General features: G+C 35.2%; 1 protein-coding gene across 1 annotated transcript in view; it reads left to right on the top strand.

Annotated features, from left to right (window-relative positions):
* Positions 1-14865, top strand: part of KIF11 (kinesin family member 11) — a 61808-nt gene that overhangs the window by 31149 nt on the left and 15794 nt on the right. The window contains exons 13-19 of the mRNA XM_070610058.1: positions 2608-2696; positions 7711-7798; positions 8416-8604; positions 9515-9722; positions 10652-10824; positions 12476-12601; positions 13122-13280. Of these exons, the coding sequence (XP_070466159.1) occupies positions 2608-2696; positions 7711-7798; positions 8416-8604; positions 9515-9722; positions 10652-10824; positions 12476-12601; positions 13122-13280 (1032 nt within the window). The remainder of the gene's footprint in view (positions 1-2607; positions 2697-7710; positions 7799-8415; positions 8605-9514; positions 9723-10651; positions 10825-12475; positions 12602-13121; positions 13281-14865) is intronic.

Raw genomic sequence — 14865 nt, 5'->3', positions numbered from 1 at the left:
TTCCACGTTTCACATTTAAGTCCATGATCCATTTTGATTTGATTTTTGATAAGATGTCAGGGCACATTTTTTTCACCTCTGGGGTATCTGGATTGCTTTAGTATCCTTTGTTGAAAAGGATATATTTTCTTCATTGAATTGATTTTGCACTTTTCTGAAAAATCAATTGGGCATAGTTTTGTGTGGGCCTATCTCTGGGCTCTCTGTTCTGTTCCATGGATTTATAAGTCTGGCCCTCCACCAGTACCACACAGTTTTAATTACTGTAGCTAGGTAAGAACTCTTGGAATCAGGTAGACAGTTTAAAAGGAGGTTTATATGAGAAAGCTACTTTCTTCGTAAAGGTTCCCAAAATTGTCAGGATCTGAGAAACACTACAGTGATTTTATATTCATTATTTTAAAAATACCAGGCTCTTTTATAAGCACTGATTTTATTTAGACATTTGAATCTTTTGAACCCTAATGCTATTTTTAAATCTAAAAATATTTGAAAATATTTCTTTAATATGATAGAGTATTCAGTCAGTGTTTAAAATTCCAAGTTTTTCAATGTATACATATTTTTTAATAGTTGTTTTAGGATCCAAATAAGTTTTACCCTTTGTGGTATTTTTTATTGAGGTCATAATAGTTTATAACACTGTGAAATTTCAATTGTACGTTATTATTTGTCAGTCACCATATATATGTGCCCTTTATCCCTTATGCCCACCCTCAAACCCCCTTTCCCTCTCGTAACCACTAATCTGTTCTTGGTCCATGTGTTTATCTTCCACATGAGTGAAATCATACAGTGTTTATCTTTCTCTGTATGGCTTATTTTGCTCAACATAACACCCTCAAGGTCGACCCATCCATGTTGTTGCAAATGGGACAACTTTGTCTTTTGTTATGGCTGAGTAGCATTCCATTGTATATATACCACTTCTTCTTTATCCATCAGTCACTGGGCAGTGGGCTTGCTTCCACGTCTTGGCTATTGTGAATAATGCTGCAGTGAACATAGGGGTGCATAAGTTTCTTTGTATTGTTGATTTCAAGTTCTTTGGATAAATACCCAGTAGTGGGATAGCTGGATTGTGTGGTATTTCTATTTTTAAGTTTTCGAGAAATCTCCATACTGTTTTCCGTAGTAGCTGCACCAGTTCGCATTGCTACCAGTGGTATGAGGGTTCCCTTTCTCCACATCCTCTCCAATGTTTGTTATTTTTTGTCTTAGTAATTATAGCCATTCTAATGGATGTAATGTGATATCTCATTGTAGTTTTGATTTGCATTTTTCTAATGATTAGTGATGATGTTGAACATCTTTTCATGTGCCTGTTGGACACTTGAATATCTTCTTTGGAAAAATGTCTGTTCATATTCTTTGCCCATTTTTTGATCAGGTTGTTTGTTTTTTGTTGTTGAGTTGTGTGAGTTCTTTATATATTTTGGAGATTAACTGCTTGTTAGATATATGATTTGCAAATATTTTCTCCTAGTTGGTGGGTTGTCTTTTTGCTTTGTTCCTGGTTTCCTTTGCCTTATTACCCTTTGCAATTTTCTGATGTATCTTTTGGTCTGAATACGTAGTTTCTCCTTGCATTTTTTTTCTCCCTTTACAATTTGTTTGTGGAAGTACCCGTATTATTTGTCCTGTAGAGTTTTCCCCTAGTGTCTTTTGACATATTCTGTTCTTTGTATTTTTTATAAACTGGTAGTTGGATTTTGAGGCTTGATAGATTAAAGTTTGATCTTATTTACATATTTTTGCTAAGACTACTTCATAATTGATGGTGTGTTCTCCCACCAGGAAGCACAGAATGTCTGGTTCTTTCTCTTTTTGTGGGGAATTGATGATATTCAAAGACGTGATCCATTTGTATTTTAAGGGTTGCAGAATGGTAATTTTCTAATTCAGTTCTTTCTTAACTGATTGCCGGACTACTTCCATAACAAGGAACCTTCCCTCAGCTACCCAGGCATATGCTTCTTATAGTAAACGCAGGAGAAATGCTTGATTTGTTCCTTTATTTGACAGTTTTGAGAATAATGATTTGGTTTCCTAGCTTTCTTAATGTCATTATAAACTCATGGACATAAAATATTTGTGTTAGCCCATTGTAGTTCTTATCCTCCCTGATAGTCACTTTGTCCCTTCTTTGGCTAGTCAGTACCTCTTCAAGTGGGTTCTTGAGTCCTCTTCACTAGCCACGGTTTGTTAGCTTCCTTCCTATTTTGTTTGCCAAGGTATTCCAGGTTCATCTTGAATGTTTCTTGCCCCAGTCGGAGAACCAGACACTTCTCTAAGGAATCTGGGTTCATTTTAATGTGAAATGCATTTGGATACCAACCTGGGTACTGGAGGCTGTGTTTTTTCTTCAGAAGTCCATATTTTTATAGTGAGTGCATTTAAAGGAGCTTTGAAAGCTATTGAAAGACTTTATTCTAAACAGCTTAGTATTGAATTAAAAGTATGGTTATGACTTTTTAGCCTACTTTTTTATGTTTTAAAAAACATGAAAGGGCTAACTTTATGTTTTATTTGTTACATGTCCTCCCCAAACTGAATGAAAAAAAAGTTCAGTGCTAAATTGACACCTACAACATTCTTCTTTTGTAGGAATATACAGAAGAGATAGAGCGTCTGAAACGAGATCTTGCTGCAGCCCGTGAAAAAAATGGGGTGTACATTTCTGAAGAAAATTATAGGTAAGCCCTTGACTATGGAAATTCATGTCTAAGAATAAGCATTTTCTGATAGCCTGTTTGAAGTAAAAGTTACTTTTTGACAGTAAATCTTTATATCTTTGTACCTAGTGCCTCTAATTGCTTCTTTTTGTTTTGATGTTAACAAGTAGTTATCAAACAGTTTAAAAACTTTTTATATAACTTTTATTTTAAATAATTATAGATTCACATGAAGTTGAAGGAAGAGTGCAGAGAGGTCTCATGTATTTTTCTCCCAGTTTCCCCTAATGGTTACCTTTTACATAACGTTCGTACAGTATCAAAACTGAGAAATTGACATTGGTACAATGTGTATAATTCTATGCCATTTTATCACATTTGTAGATTCTCATAGTTCTACAATTAAGATGGAGAACATTCCTGTCATCACAAAGATCTCCATCTTGCTACCCCTTTCTAGTCATACCCACTCCTCTTCCCCAATGATCCCCAACCCCTGGCAACCAGGAATCTCTTCACTTTTAAGCCTTTGAGTAGTTTGTCCAAAGGAAAGCTTCTACTGAAGCTTTATGTAGAAACAACAACAGATTAAACAAGGGCAGAAGGCAAGTGGGATGCTAAGGATTAAAACTTGAAAATTCCTGATTGCATTTATCTTTGAAGATATTAAGGAGGGTGGCTTTCACAGGACATTTTAAAAATTATTAATAATGAGAAAATGTATTTAGAGCTAATTGATATTAACTAAAAGCATTTTACTATAATCTTTGGCTCACTTTTTTTATAGATGTTTCACTATATGACCGTTGTAAAAGTATATAAATCATTTAATAAACTCAGTTTTTTTCATGTTATTTTCAGTTATCATAATGTGCTACATCCTCCTAATTGGTTCATATGCTAACTTTACGAATGTTCAAATTTATAGTCTACTAGTATCACAGGTTATTAAACAATAGTCCTCCTTTTATTTTTTTTTATGTGACTTTAGTTTTGTTTGGTTCTTTCATAGCCCATACCCAGTGGGCAAAAACATTTTTACAAAAAATTCTTTCGTAAATTTGCACTTAGTTCTTTTTTTGACGAGGATTAGCCTTGAGCTAACATCCGCTGCTAATCCTCCTCTTTTTGTTGAGAAAGATTGGCTCTGAGCTATCATCCGTGCCCATCTTTCTCTGCTTTATATGTGGGACGCCTGCCACAGCATGGTTTGATAAGCAGTGTGTAGGTCCACACTTGGGATCCCGGCCACTGAAGCGGAGCACATGAACTTAACCGCTAGGCCACTGGGCCGGCCCCCTGCACTTAATTCTTTTACTTGGTATTTTTTATTCTTTTCTTTCTTTTCTGTTTCTCTGGTTTTCAGATTATACTTCTACATCATACACACTACAGTGTTTCATTATATTTTTTGAATGTTCACTTCATAGGTGTTCCTATTTCTACCATTTTATATATTTTATACATTAATTTTTATTCAACAAACACTTTTTATACCTTTAAGTTTGGTATCAGACTGCTCTTGTTGCTAGAAAACCAATTTAAAGTGTCTTAAAACATCAAGGGATAGAATGAGCTTCATAGTTGTTTAATCCTGTGACTCAAGGATCCGGTTTCTGTGTCTTCCCCCTCTTGTCCTGAGTGGTGGCCTTCTCCCAGGGCTGGCTGGTCATCAAGCATGGTGATCAGCAGCAGAGCAGCTACCTGCTGTCTCATTCATGTCCAGTACGGATGAGAGGCTGCCTACCCTTTAACCAGCAAAACTGGCCAGGGGAACATCACTGATTGGTTAGTTTAGGCCTGAGTTGTGTCCATGTATGTACCAGTAACTAGCAAGGGACTTGAATTTCCCTGATGGTCTTGAGCAGTTAGGCTTACTCCCTGGATCTAGGGATAGGGTCTGGCCGCGCCTAGCCCCCTATAGCTTGACTGAGAGTCATTCCCCAAAGGAAATCTGGATGCTGGAAATGGCTGCTTAGTAGGCAATCAATGAATGTCTTCAAGTGGTTTTCTCCTTTAATTTGGTAAGAGAGTATCTTCTGCTCTTAGTAGTCAAACATTGGACCTCGTGGACTGATTGTCTAATTTTCTTCTTATCTTCTCTTGTCCATTTCTTTGATGTATTTTAGATAGGAGCTAACTTTATTTCTAGTTTGTCAATCCTGTGATTGAAAAGATTGTTTGCTCTCTAATAGATATGAGGCGTAATCTGAAACAAAGTTCTTTCTGAAAAAGCTTTTGGAATTATTACACTGCAAGTCAGAGAAGGATCACAAAAGCTGCAACCAACATTTAAAACAGGATAATGCATTATTTACCCCACACTTAATAGACCTTTTAAAACTATATCAAAACTGTGTCATCCAGGAAATAACAATGTTGCATTACCTCTTGTACATTCAGTGTAAGAAAAGCATTTCAGATATCCCATTCTACATAAAAGACCCATTTCCAATAAAGAACTAGTATAGTTAATCAAAAGACTTAAAATTAATTCTCCTCTTACATGTCAGTTTTAGCTTTTCCTTTATCAACGATATCTCTAGCTAATAATTTGAGGAAATTTGCATTCACAAAAGAATCTTTGTGGGCCAGCCCCAGTGACCTAGTGGTTAAGTTGGGTGCACTCTGCTTCTGTGGCCTGGGTTCGGTTCCTAGGCATGGACCTACACCACTCAACAGTGTCCATGCTGTGGCAGCGCCTCACATACCAAAAGAGGAAGATTGGCAACAGATGTTAGCTCAGGGCAAATCTTCCTCAGCAGGGGGTAAAAAAAAAGAATCTTTATCATGTAAGCTCATTGTGGAATAGAAAATTGTTGGTAGTTATGAAGGAACTAGAAGAATACAAGTTTCAGCACTTACTTCTGAAACTTGCTAATGCTCAGGAAATCAGAAAGACCCATTAAAGTGGACCAGAATTATCTGGTCCAAAATGTCAGTAGTGCTGAGGCTGAGGAACTGTGCTCTAGAGAATAATCTTTTGATCGCATGAGGATTTTGTAGTGACAGTGGCTGTGTGTGTTGGGTGTGTATTGGAGTATGTGGGCAGGGGCAGCAGGTGTAATTGCTCTGTATATATACTTTAATTCAATTCTTTAGTTTTTAGCCCCTTATCTCACCTCCTCCTCCTGCGACACCTGATGCCTTCAAGTCCCAAACTTTTCCTGGATTCTGGGTGTCCTGCTTATACTCTATATTCCTGAAAACAGACGCGTAGGTTGTATCCCCCCATCTCTACTCTCTGTAAGTTACAGTCTTTTGTCAGCTTTGTAGCTTCTCAAATTTTATATGCACACATGCTTTCTTCCCCTCATAGGGAGGAACTCTCCATTTTAAAATGAAGATAAGAAAAACGGTCCATTTATAAAACAAGGACAAGGAATATATTGTTTTTTTGCAATTTGTATTTATTGCTTATTGACACTTAGGCATCATTATCACCGTTAAATGATAGAGATGATGTGTAACTGCCACAATTGTGTTAGAATATCTTTTTTTATTTTTTTATTTTTTTTATTATTATTTTTTTTAATGTTATGATAGATTACAACCTTATGAGATTTCAGTTGTACATTCTTGTTAGTCATGTTGTGGGTACACCACTTCCCCCTTTGTGCCCTCCCCCCACCCCCCCTTTTCCCTGGTAACCACCAATCAGATCTCCTTGTCAATATACTAACTTCCACCTATGAGTGGAGTCATATAGAGTTCATCTTTCTCTGACTGGCTTATTTCGCTTAACATAATACTCTCGAGGTCCATCCACGTTGCTGGGAATGGGCCAATTTTGTCTTTTTTTATGGCTGAGTAGTATTCCATTGTGTATATATACCACATCTTCTTTATCCAATCATCAGTTTCTGGGCATGTAGGTTGGTTCCACGTCTTGGCTATTGTAAATAATGCTGCGATGAACATAGGGGTGCAAGTGACTCTTGGGATTTCTGATTTCAGGTTCTTAGGATAGATACCCAGTAATGGGATGGCTGGGTCATAGGGTATTTCAATTTTTAACTTTTTGAGAAATCTCCATACTGTTTTCCATAGTGGCTGTACCAGTTTGCATTCCCACCAACAGTGTATGAGGGTTCCTTTTTCTCCACAACCTCTCCAACATTTGTCGCTCTTGGTTTTGGATGTTTTTGCCAATCTAACAGGTGTAAGGTGATATCTTAGTGTAGTTTTGATTTGCATTTCCCTGATGATTAGCGATGATGAACATCTTTTCATGTGTCTATTGGCCATATTCATATCTCCTTTTGAGAAATGTCTGTTCATGTCCTCTGCCCATTTTTTGATCGGGTTGTTTGTTTTTTTGTTGTTGAGCTGTGTGAGTTCTTTGTATATTATGGAGATTAACCCTTTGTCAGATAAGTGGCTTGTAAATATTTTTTCCCAATTAGTGGGCTGTTTTCTTGTTTCAATCCTGTTTTCCCTTGCCTTGAAGAAGCTCTTAGTCTGATGAAGTCCCATTTGTTTATTCTTTCTATTGTTTCCCTCAACTGAGGAGTTATAGTGTCTGAAAAGATTCTTTTGAAACTGATGTCAAAGAGTGTACTGCCTATATTCTCTTCCAGAAGACTTATTGTTTCCGGCCTAATCTTTAGGTCTTTGATCCATTTTGAGTTTATTTTGGTGTGTGGTGAAAAAGAATGGTCAATTTTCAATCTTTTACATGTGGCTGTCCAGTTTTCCCAGCACAATTTGGTAAAGAGACTTTCTTTTCTCCATTGTAGGCCCTCTGCTCCTTTGTCGAAGATTAGCTGTCCATAGATGTGTGGTTTTATCTCTGGGCTTTCAATTCTGTTCCATTGATCTGTGGACCTGTTTTTGTACCAGTACCATGCTGTTTTGATCACTGTAGCTTTGTAGTATGTTTTGAAATCGGGGATTGTGATTCCGCTGGCTTTGTTTTTCTTGCTCAGGATTGCTTTAGCAATTCGCGGTCTTTTGTTTCCCCATGTGTTAGAATATCTTTTATAGGAATTAGGAAAAAATATTAACTGTTAAACTTATATTAAACTTTTTTTAGAGCCATGAGTGGAAAACTAACTGTTCAAGAAGAACAGATTGTAGAATTGATTGAAAAAATCAGTGCCATCGAGGAGGAGCTAAGCAGGGTAAGCGTTCAGAACAATATTGAATGTTATGTAGAAAGCAGATATTAAAAGAAAATGCCAGAATGTGAGGGACCTGATATTTTTTCCCCAAGGTTTTTTTCCTTGCTGACCCTTATACTAAAAGTAAGTAGTATCATAGTTTTACTGTCATCAATGATAATGAAGCCGTCTCTTTTGACATTTATATTAATGCAACATCACAAGAAGTTAACTGAATTGAGTGATTTTATTGTTAAAGCTAAATAGTGAATGCTGAGACATTTTCAAAAACATAGTTATCAGATGAGGGAATGTAGGTGTTGGGAGAAACAAGACGTTAAATAAGTAAGTGGAAAGACTTGACCCTTCTGTGCCATCCTGCAGGTGGCAGTGTTGGAAGGAACCTGCAGAATTAGGACCACTACACTAGAACTTGTTACTTTATTTTTAATGAAATTTTAGGAAGAAACCAGACACCATATGAAATGTGCTAACCTACCTGGTAACTTGTTACAGCTTTTACATGGAAATAATTTGTTTTGTTCTTCTGATATTATATTTTGAACTAGCCAGGTGTCTCACCAAGCAGGTCAGCATTTTTTTATTCTTAAAAAAAATGTTTAATATGTTATGTTTAGGTTACAGAATTGTTTATGGATAATAAAAATGAACTTGACCAGTGTAAATCTGACCTGCAAAATAAGACACAGGAACTTGAAACCACTCAGAAACATTTACAAGAAACTAAATTACAGCTTGTTAAAGAAGAATATATCACATCAGCTTTGGAAAGTACTGAAGAGAAGCTTCATGACGCTGCCAGCAGGGTTTGTCCTTCGTTTTGATTTGTACCACATTAAAGAAATTAGAGAATGGGTAAAAGTGACTTTCTTTGCTTAAGCATTAATTGTGAAATTCTATTTATTCACCCCAAATGTTATTTCTATCAATTTAAAAAATAGTATTTTACTATTTCATCTAAATTTTTTTCACTAGAGATGCTAACTTTAGAAAAAACTATTTCTGAAGTTTTGGGTTTTTTTTAAAAGATTGGCACCTGAGCTAACAACCATTGCCAATCTTTTTATTTTTCTTCTTCTCCCCAAAGATCCCCAGTACGTAGTTGTATGTTCTAGTTGTGAGTGCCTCTGGTTGTGTTATGTGGGATGCCGCCTCAACGTGGCCTGACGAGCAGTGCCATGTCTGCGTCCAGGATCCGAACTGGCAAAGTCCTGGGCCACCAAAGCAGAGCACGCAAACTTAACCACTCAGCCACAGGGCCAGCCCCTATTCCTGAAGGTTTGAAAATAGAACATGACTTTAATATACTTTGTGGACATTTAGAATAATGATGTTGATGCTTTCCCCTGTGGTTGTGGTTAAAACTAATCTGTCATCAAGAATTTAGTACGTTCTGATGATGGAAGATGTTGAAAGTAGTTGATTTTTCATTAGGTGTACTTTTGAGGAAATAGTAACACATAATAGGAAAAAAGTTTGTGAGGGAGCATAATTACTATAAAAGATTGGTAGAATCAGTTTTCCATGCCTAAATGGCTAGGGGAGGGGAAATAAACATTCCTGGATCTATCCATGAGTTTAAAAATTTCTTCTGATATCATGTATAAAACTTACTAGTTCTTATCAGGAGAAATCCTTACATAGCACAGATATTTTCGTTAGACTGCTTTCATCATGTCCATCTTATCAACATTTGTTTTTAAAAATCATGTTTAGTTGCTTAACACAGTTGAAGAAACTACAAAAGATGTATCTGGTCTCCATTCCAAACTGGATCGTAAGAAAGCAGTTGATGAGCACAATGCAGAAGCTCGAGATATTTTTGGCAAAAACCTGAATAGTCTGTTTAATAGTATGGAGGAATTAATTAAGGATGGCAGCGCAAAACAAAAGGCCATGCTAGAAGTTCACAAGACCTTGTTTGGTAAGTTCAAGCATTGCTGATGATTCTAGTGCGTGTGTGTTTAGCGTGAGACTAATTTCAAATTGATCATTTAATGTCATAAAAAACTCAGGTGACAGTATCTCTAGTCTCTTCCAATAATACCACTGTCTGTTCAGACTAAGGGTTAATGCTTTTACTGTCTTTGAATTAAAACAAATCTTAGTTATTTTTTGTTGTTGTTTTCTGTAAATTGTTATGTCTATTAAGCAGTAAACTGTGTATAAACTTTAGAAGTAAAAGTCCCCTTAATCCCTGACTTTGCATCATTCTTCATAGATATTACTGTTAAATTTCATGAGTTTCCTTCTAGAAGTTTTCTGTGCATAAACATTCTGCAACTTTTTTTCTTTCAAGAATGTATATCTTGAATATTTGCTATATTGTCAGAATATGTGTATCATTTTTAACCATAGCCATTGTTATCTTCATTTACAAAAATATCTTTATTATTTTACTTATGAAAGTGTTATCCTCATTATAGAAAATTTGGAAGATGCAGAAATGTAAAATTTTTTTAAATTGCCTATAATCTAGTCACTTTGAGCCAACCACTATGAATTTTGTTAATTGATTTCTAGTTTCTCTTTTCTTTTATAACCTCTTTTACCTACTGTAATACTATATATTACTTTTGGAGATTAATTTTATAATAAATATTATAATTCTTGGTTTACTGTGAGTTATAATTATGGGCCTGATATACCTATAAATATGTCAAATGCTTACAGACTGCTATAGAACATATATAATTTATATTTAAAATATTTCCTTATGTAGTGAGCCAATTATTTTAAGCTTATTTGTTATTACAATTTTCCCACTAAGGATATAATTTTGGCAACCTCTTTGAAGTGATCTTAACTATATTTAAATATATTTATGTCAAATTTGCTTTTGTCTTTGTATAGGTAACCTGCTGTCTTCCAGTGTCTCTGCATTAGATGCCATTACTACAGCAGCACTCGGATCTCTCACGTCTATTCCAGAAAATGTGTCTACACGTGTTTCTCAGATTTCTAACATCATGTTAGAAGAACAATCATTAGCAGCAGAAAGTAAAACTGTACTTCAGACATTGATTGTTAGTAAATCTCCTAAAGTACTTTTGAAGGGTTAATTTGATAAGTCTTCTAAAACAATGTTAACTGCTCTTCTTTCATCTTAAGCCTTACTAGACACAATGATAAACATATTGCTTTAAGACAGTAGGTTTATATTTTTTAAAGACAAATCTCTTCCCTGTTTTTTTCTCCCAGAAGTGTTAATTTCCAAATACATATAACCAACTTTGAAACTTTTTTCACTTATAGCTTGTAACACTGAGAGTAGAAGTTAGTAACTCTTCTAATAACAAGAAAGAGTAGGTTTACCTCCAGAATAAATCAAGGGACCTACAGTTTGTCACTTGGCTCAGAGATTGGAATCCTGGAATGGTTGTGGTGATGTTACAATGATCCAAACAGAAGGGAATATTAAGTGGTTAATTTTATAACTATAGTAATACGAAAAAACGTGCAAGAAAAAAAACTTATAAAATTCTAGGAACACATATAACAGTTTGTGGTTTCAGATATGTGTGATTAAGTGCTTCTGGGCCTTAACTGTAAGGCTCTTTTTCATAGTTCTATATAAGTCACTCATCTAATTACACTCAGTGTTACCTTCTCCATACCTGATTTGTGTACTCTTTATTTTGTAATTGCACCTTTTGTCTAAGAAGTTCTTGGCCATATCACTTACTTTGTTTTCCTCTTTGTGCAGGCTCTCTGCCTCCCTTTTTGAGTTTAACAATATTCGTTGAACATTTTCCAAGGAAATGCTACAAATGTTAGCTGACACTGCCTAGATTCAGTGCTTGTATGACACTATTTGATAGATTTCTTCAATTGCCCAAATTTCACAAAATTAAAAGATGCTCTCTTGATACTAACTTTGTGGAAATTGATTCATTCACTAAATAGTTGTCTGTATTTGTTGATGTCTTCCTACCAAGTTATAATTATTTGTTGAGTCAAAGAGATGACTACTGTTCCCACATGAGTTGAAATTAGTATGATAGTTCTTCTTTCCAAAAGAATACCAGTTATCTTTTAAGTATTTACTAATTATTTCCTTCATAGTTCTTCACCCCTCCCCTAGTGAAAGGAACTTGTTGGAATTTTTTTTCCTTTTTATGGAAATTCTCAATCTATAATACATTTCTCAACTTTCCCCCTACCTTGACAAGAAGAAGAACCCTGACAAGTTCTTTTGATACAATAAGTCATTAGGTCTTGAAATTTAAATACTTGCAGCCCACAGCCTACTTTTGAAGGTTATTGGTCTCAGCCTTTCTGACTAGTAACCTAAACTTGTTTGAAATTTATTTTGTTAAAATGTATTTGTAGGGTTTTTTTTTTAATTTCCTTTGTTTGCAATGCTGAAATCTTATCAAATGACTGTCATTTTCTCCTCTTCTGAATTCTTCTGACTATTGTTGCATTAGATGATTAAGAGTCTATTGTACACCAAGTGACCATTTTCTAAATTACTATAGCCAGGATTAAGTGACATGCTGAATATAAACTCTAGTAATAAATAGGCTTTGTAGGTTATAAAGAATAGAGAGTGGACATTTAGAATTTTAATATGCATGTGTTTAGTTAAAGTTTTTAAGATATCATTTAACCAGCCAGGTGTATGGAAGTGAAAATATTCTTTTTAAAGACTTGTTTGTTTATTTTTAAAACCAGAATATACTTAAGACTGATCTTCTAAGTTCACTGGAAACAGTTTTATCCCCGACTGTGGTGTCTATACTGAAAATCAATAGCCAGCTAAAGCATATTTTCAAGACTTCATTGACAGTGGCTAATAAGGTAACAAATGTTACATTCTTAATATCTCAAAATCGAATTGTTGTTTAAGAAAGACACTCTGTGGCCACACCTGGAGATATGTCTACATGCAAAACCCATGGGTTGTGAGAAGGAATCTGGAGGAGGGAGGAGACAGGATGCTTTCTGCCATTGATAGGGTCAGCAGAATCATGGCTAAGAAAAATGAGAGGGAATGACTTCAAGATAAATGTTCACATTTACATAGTAGCATATAGAGCATATAGATGGTGAGGAAGATACATATATAAATGTATACACACATATGCTTGCATATATGCCTAAATATGCATAAAATATCTGGAAATGTTTAAAAATCGTAGCAGTCGTCTCAAAGGCACGAGTGGGACTGGGCTTCCAGGGACTGGAGAGAGAAAGGAACTTTGCATATTGTTTTTTCCCTTTTCTATTTTGTAATGTATTCGAAAAAATAAAAAGTAAATGAACTAAAAAAGCCTTTTTAATTTAAAAAGTGAAAGAAATTAATTTTTTTTCTTTAAAGATAGAAGATCAGAAAAAAGAAATGGATGACTTTCTTAGTACATTGTGTAGCAATCTACATGAACTGCAAGAAAATACAGTATCTTCCTTGGATGAGTCACGGAAGCTGTGTGAAAACTTAACTGAAGCCCTGAAGACGTTAAAGGAGATCCATTCACAGGTATCTTACTTAGGTGATTTGGGGAGTGTAAAAAGAAAGCTTTATGATCTTTAACTTGATAATCTTTGTTACACAATCTGAATGCTATATAACTAATTTAGAAACCTGAAAATACCATAGCCACTGGTGCTTCTAACAGTAATTCATGTAAAATAATTGAGAATACTTTTCTTTTTCTTTTCTTTTTTCTTTTCTTTTTTTTGAGGAAGATTAGCCCTGAGCTAAGTACTGCCAGTCCTCCTCTTTTTTGCTGAGGAAGACGGGCCCTGACCTAACTTCCATGACCATCTTCCTCTATTTTATACGTGGGACGCCTGCCACAGCATGGCTTACCAAGTGCTGCCATGTCCGCACCCGGGATCGGAACCGGCGAATCCTGGGCTGCTGAATCAGAACGTGTGCACTTAACCACTGTGCCACTGGGCCGGCCCCGAGAATACTTTTCTTGATCAGTTAATATTTGAGCATTTGCTACATGTAGAACCCTACGCTAAAGCCCAATAAGACAGACAGTCATTTCCTGATACCAAGATGAAAGATGAAGCTGGAGAAACATACCTTTGGGAGTACAATTAGAAGAAAATGGTTGTAGCATTTAAAAAGAACATGTGTCTACATTATAACTTGTTAAATTGTTTTTTTCCTGGGTGACATGGATATTTTCTGTTGTAAACTATGCCCTACATTTTCTTACTATTTCTGTCTCATCAATGTCAGACATTTAAATTGCAGTAAATTAATACAATTCTTAATTTTTATTAATAGATTATAAATATAATGTATTTATATGAAGTATATGAGGCTTTAAACCAAACCTCTAAACCAGGGAAGTCATAGTCTATAAATGTCAGATACATGGAAAACAACTCCTGGTATACTTAAGACCTTAGTAATGAATGTCTGAAGTTTTACTTTACATGAGGTTATTACTACATGACAGAACTCTAGTCAGTAAAACTGCTGATATGATTTAGTAAGTAGTAAAGGATTCTTTTTCTTTGGAAAGTGAGGGACGGGGAATTCATTTCATGTCCCCCAAAATGAGAAGGGAAACACTTCCAAGATTTTTAGGTAAGAATAAATGCAACTTTAAAATAAGATTGTTTCCTTAATTGATAAGCATGAAACTTTTCAGAGAAAGGATTAACATCAGAAATTAGCAAAAATAATAGTTAATATTGAGCAACTCACTGTGTGTTTATTCCTCCCACCAATATAAATACCGGTTCTATTATTAGTGCAGTCTTCTAATGAGGAAACTGAGGCCTGTGAGCATCTAACAATATTTAGATCATCTACTAGTGGTAGTGTGATTATATTACTTGAAAGGCATCCGTTTTTGAGAGGCTCTTCTATATGTTTCTAGAACATATTCTTGAAATCTGAAATTGGAGCCATTTCTCATACTTCTGCATGGGGTATTTACCTTAAACCTGTCTAGAACTTTCTAGGTATATATTCTAAGGTAGATTAGCTTTTTATAAATTAGCTGTTTTGAAATATTTAAAATTGGTAAGCAATTGTTTAAAAACAAACAAAACACCTATGATCTGAAAAGTATCATGAATGGTTTGACATCCCTGGC

This window comes from Equus przewalskii, chromosome 1 (genome assembly GCF_037783145.1).
Source record: "Equus przewalskii isolate Varuska chromosome 1, EquPr2, whole genome shotgun sequence".
Lineage (NCBI taxonomy): Eukaryota > Metazoa > Chordata > Mammalia > Perissodactyla > Equidae > Equus > Equus przewalskii.
This window is presented reverse-complemented; position numbering and strand designations above follow the sequence as displayed.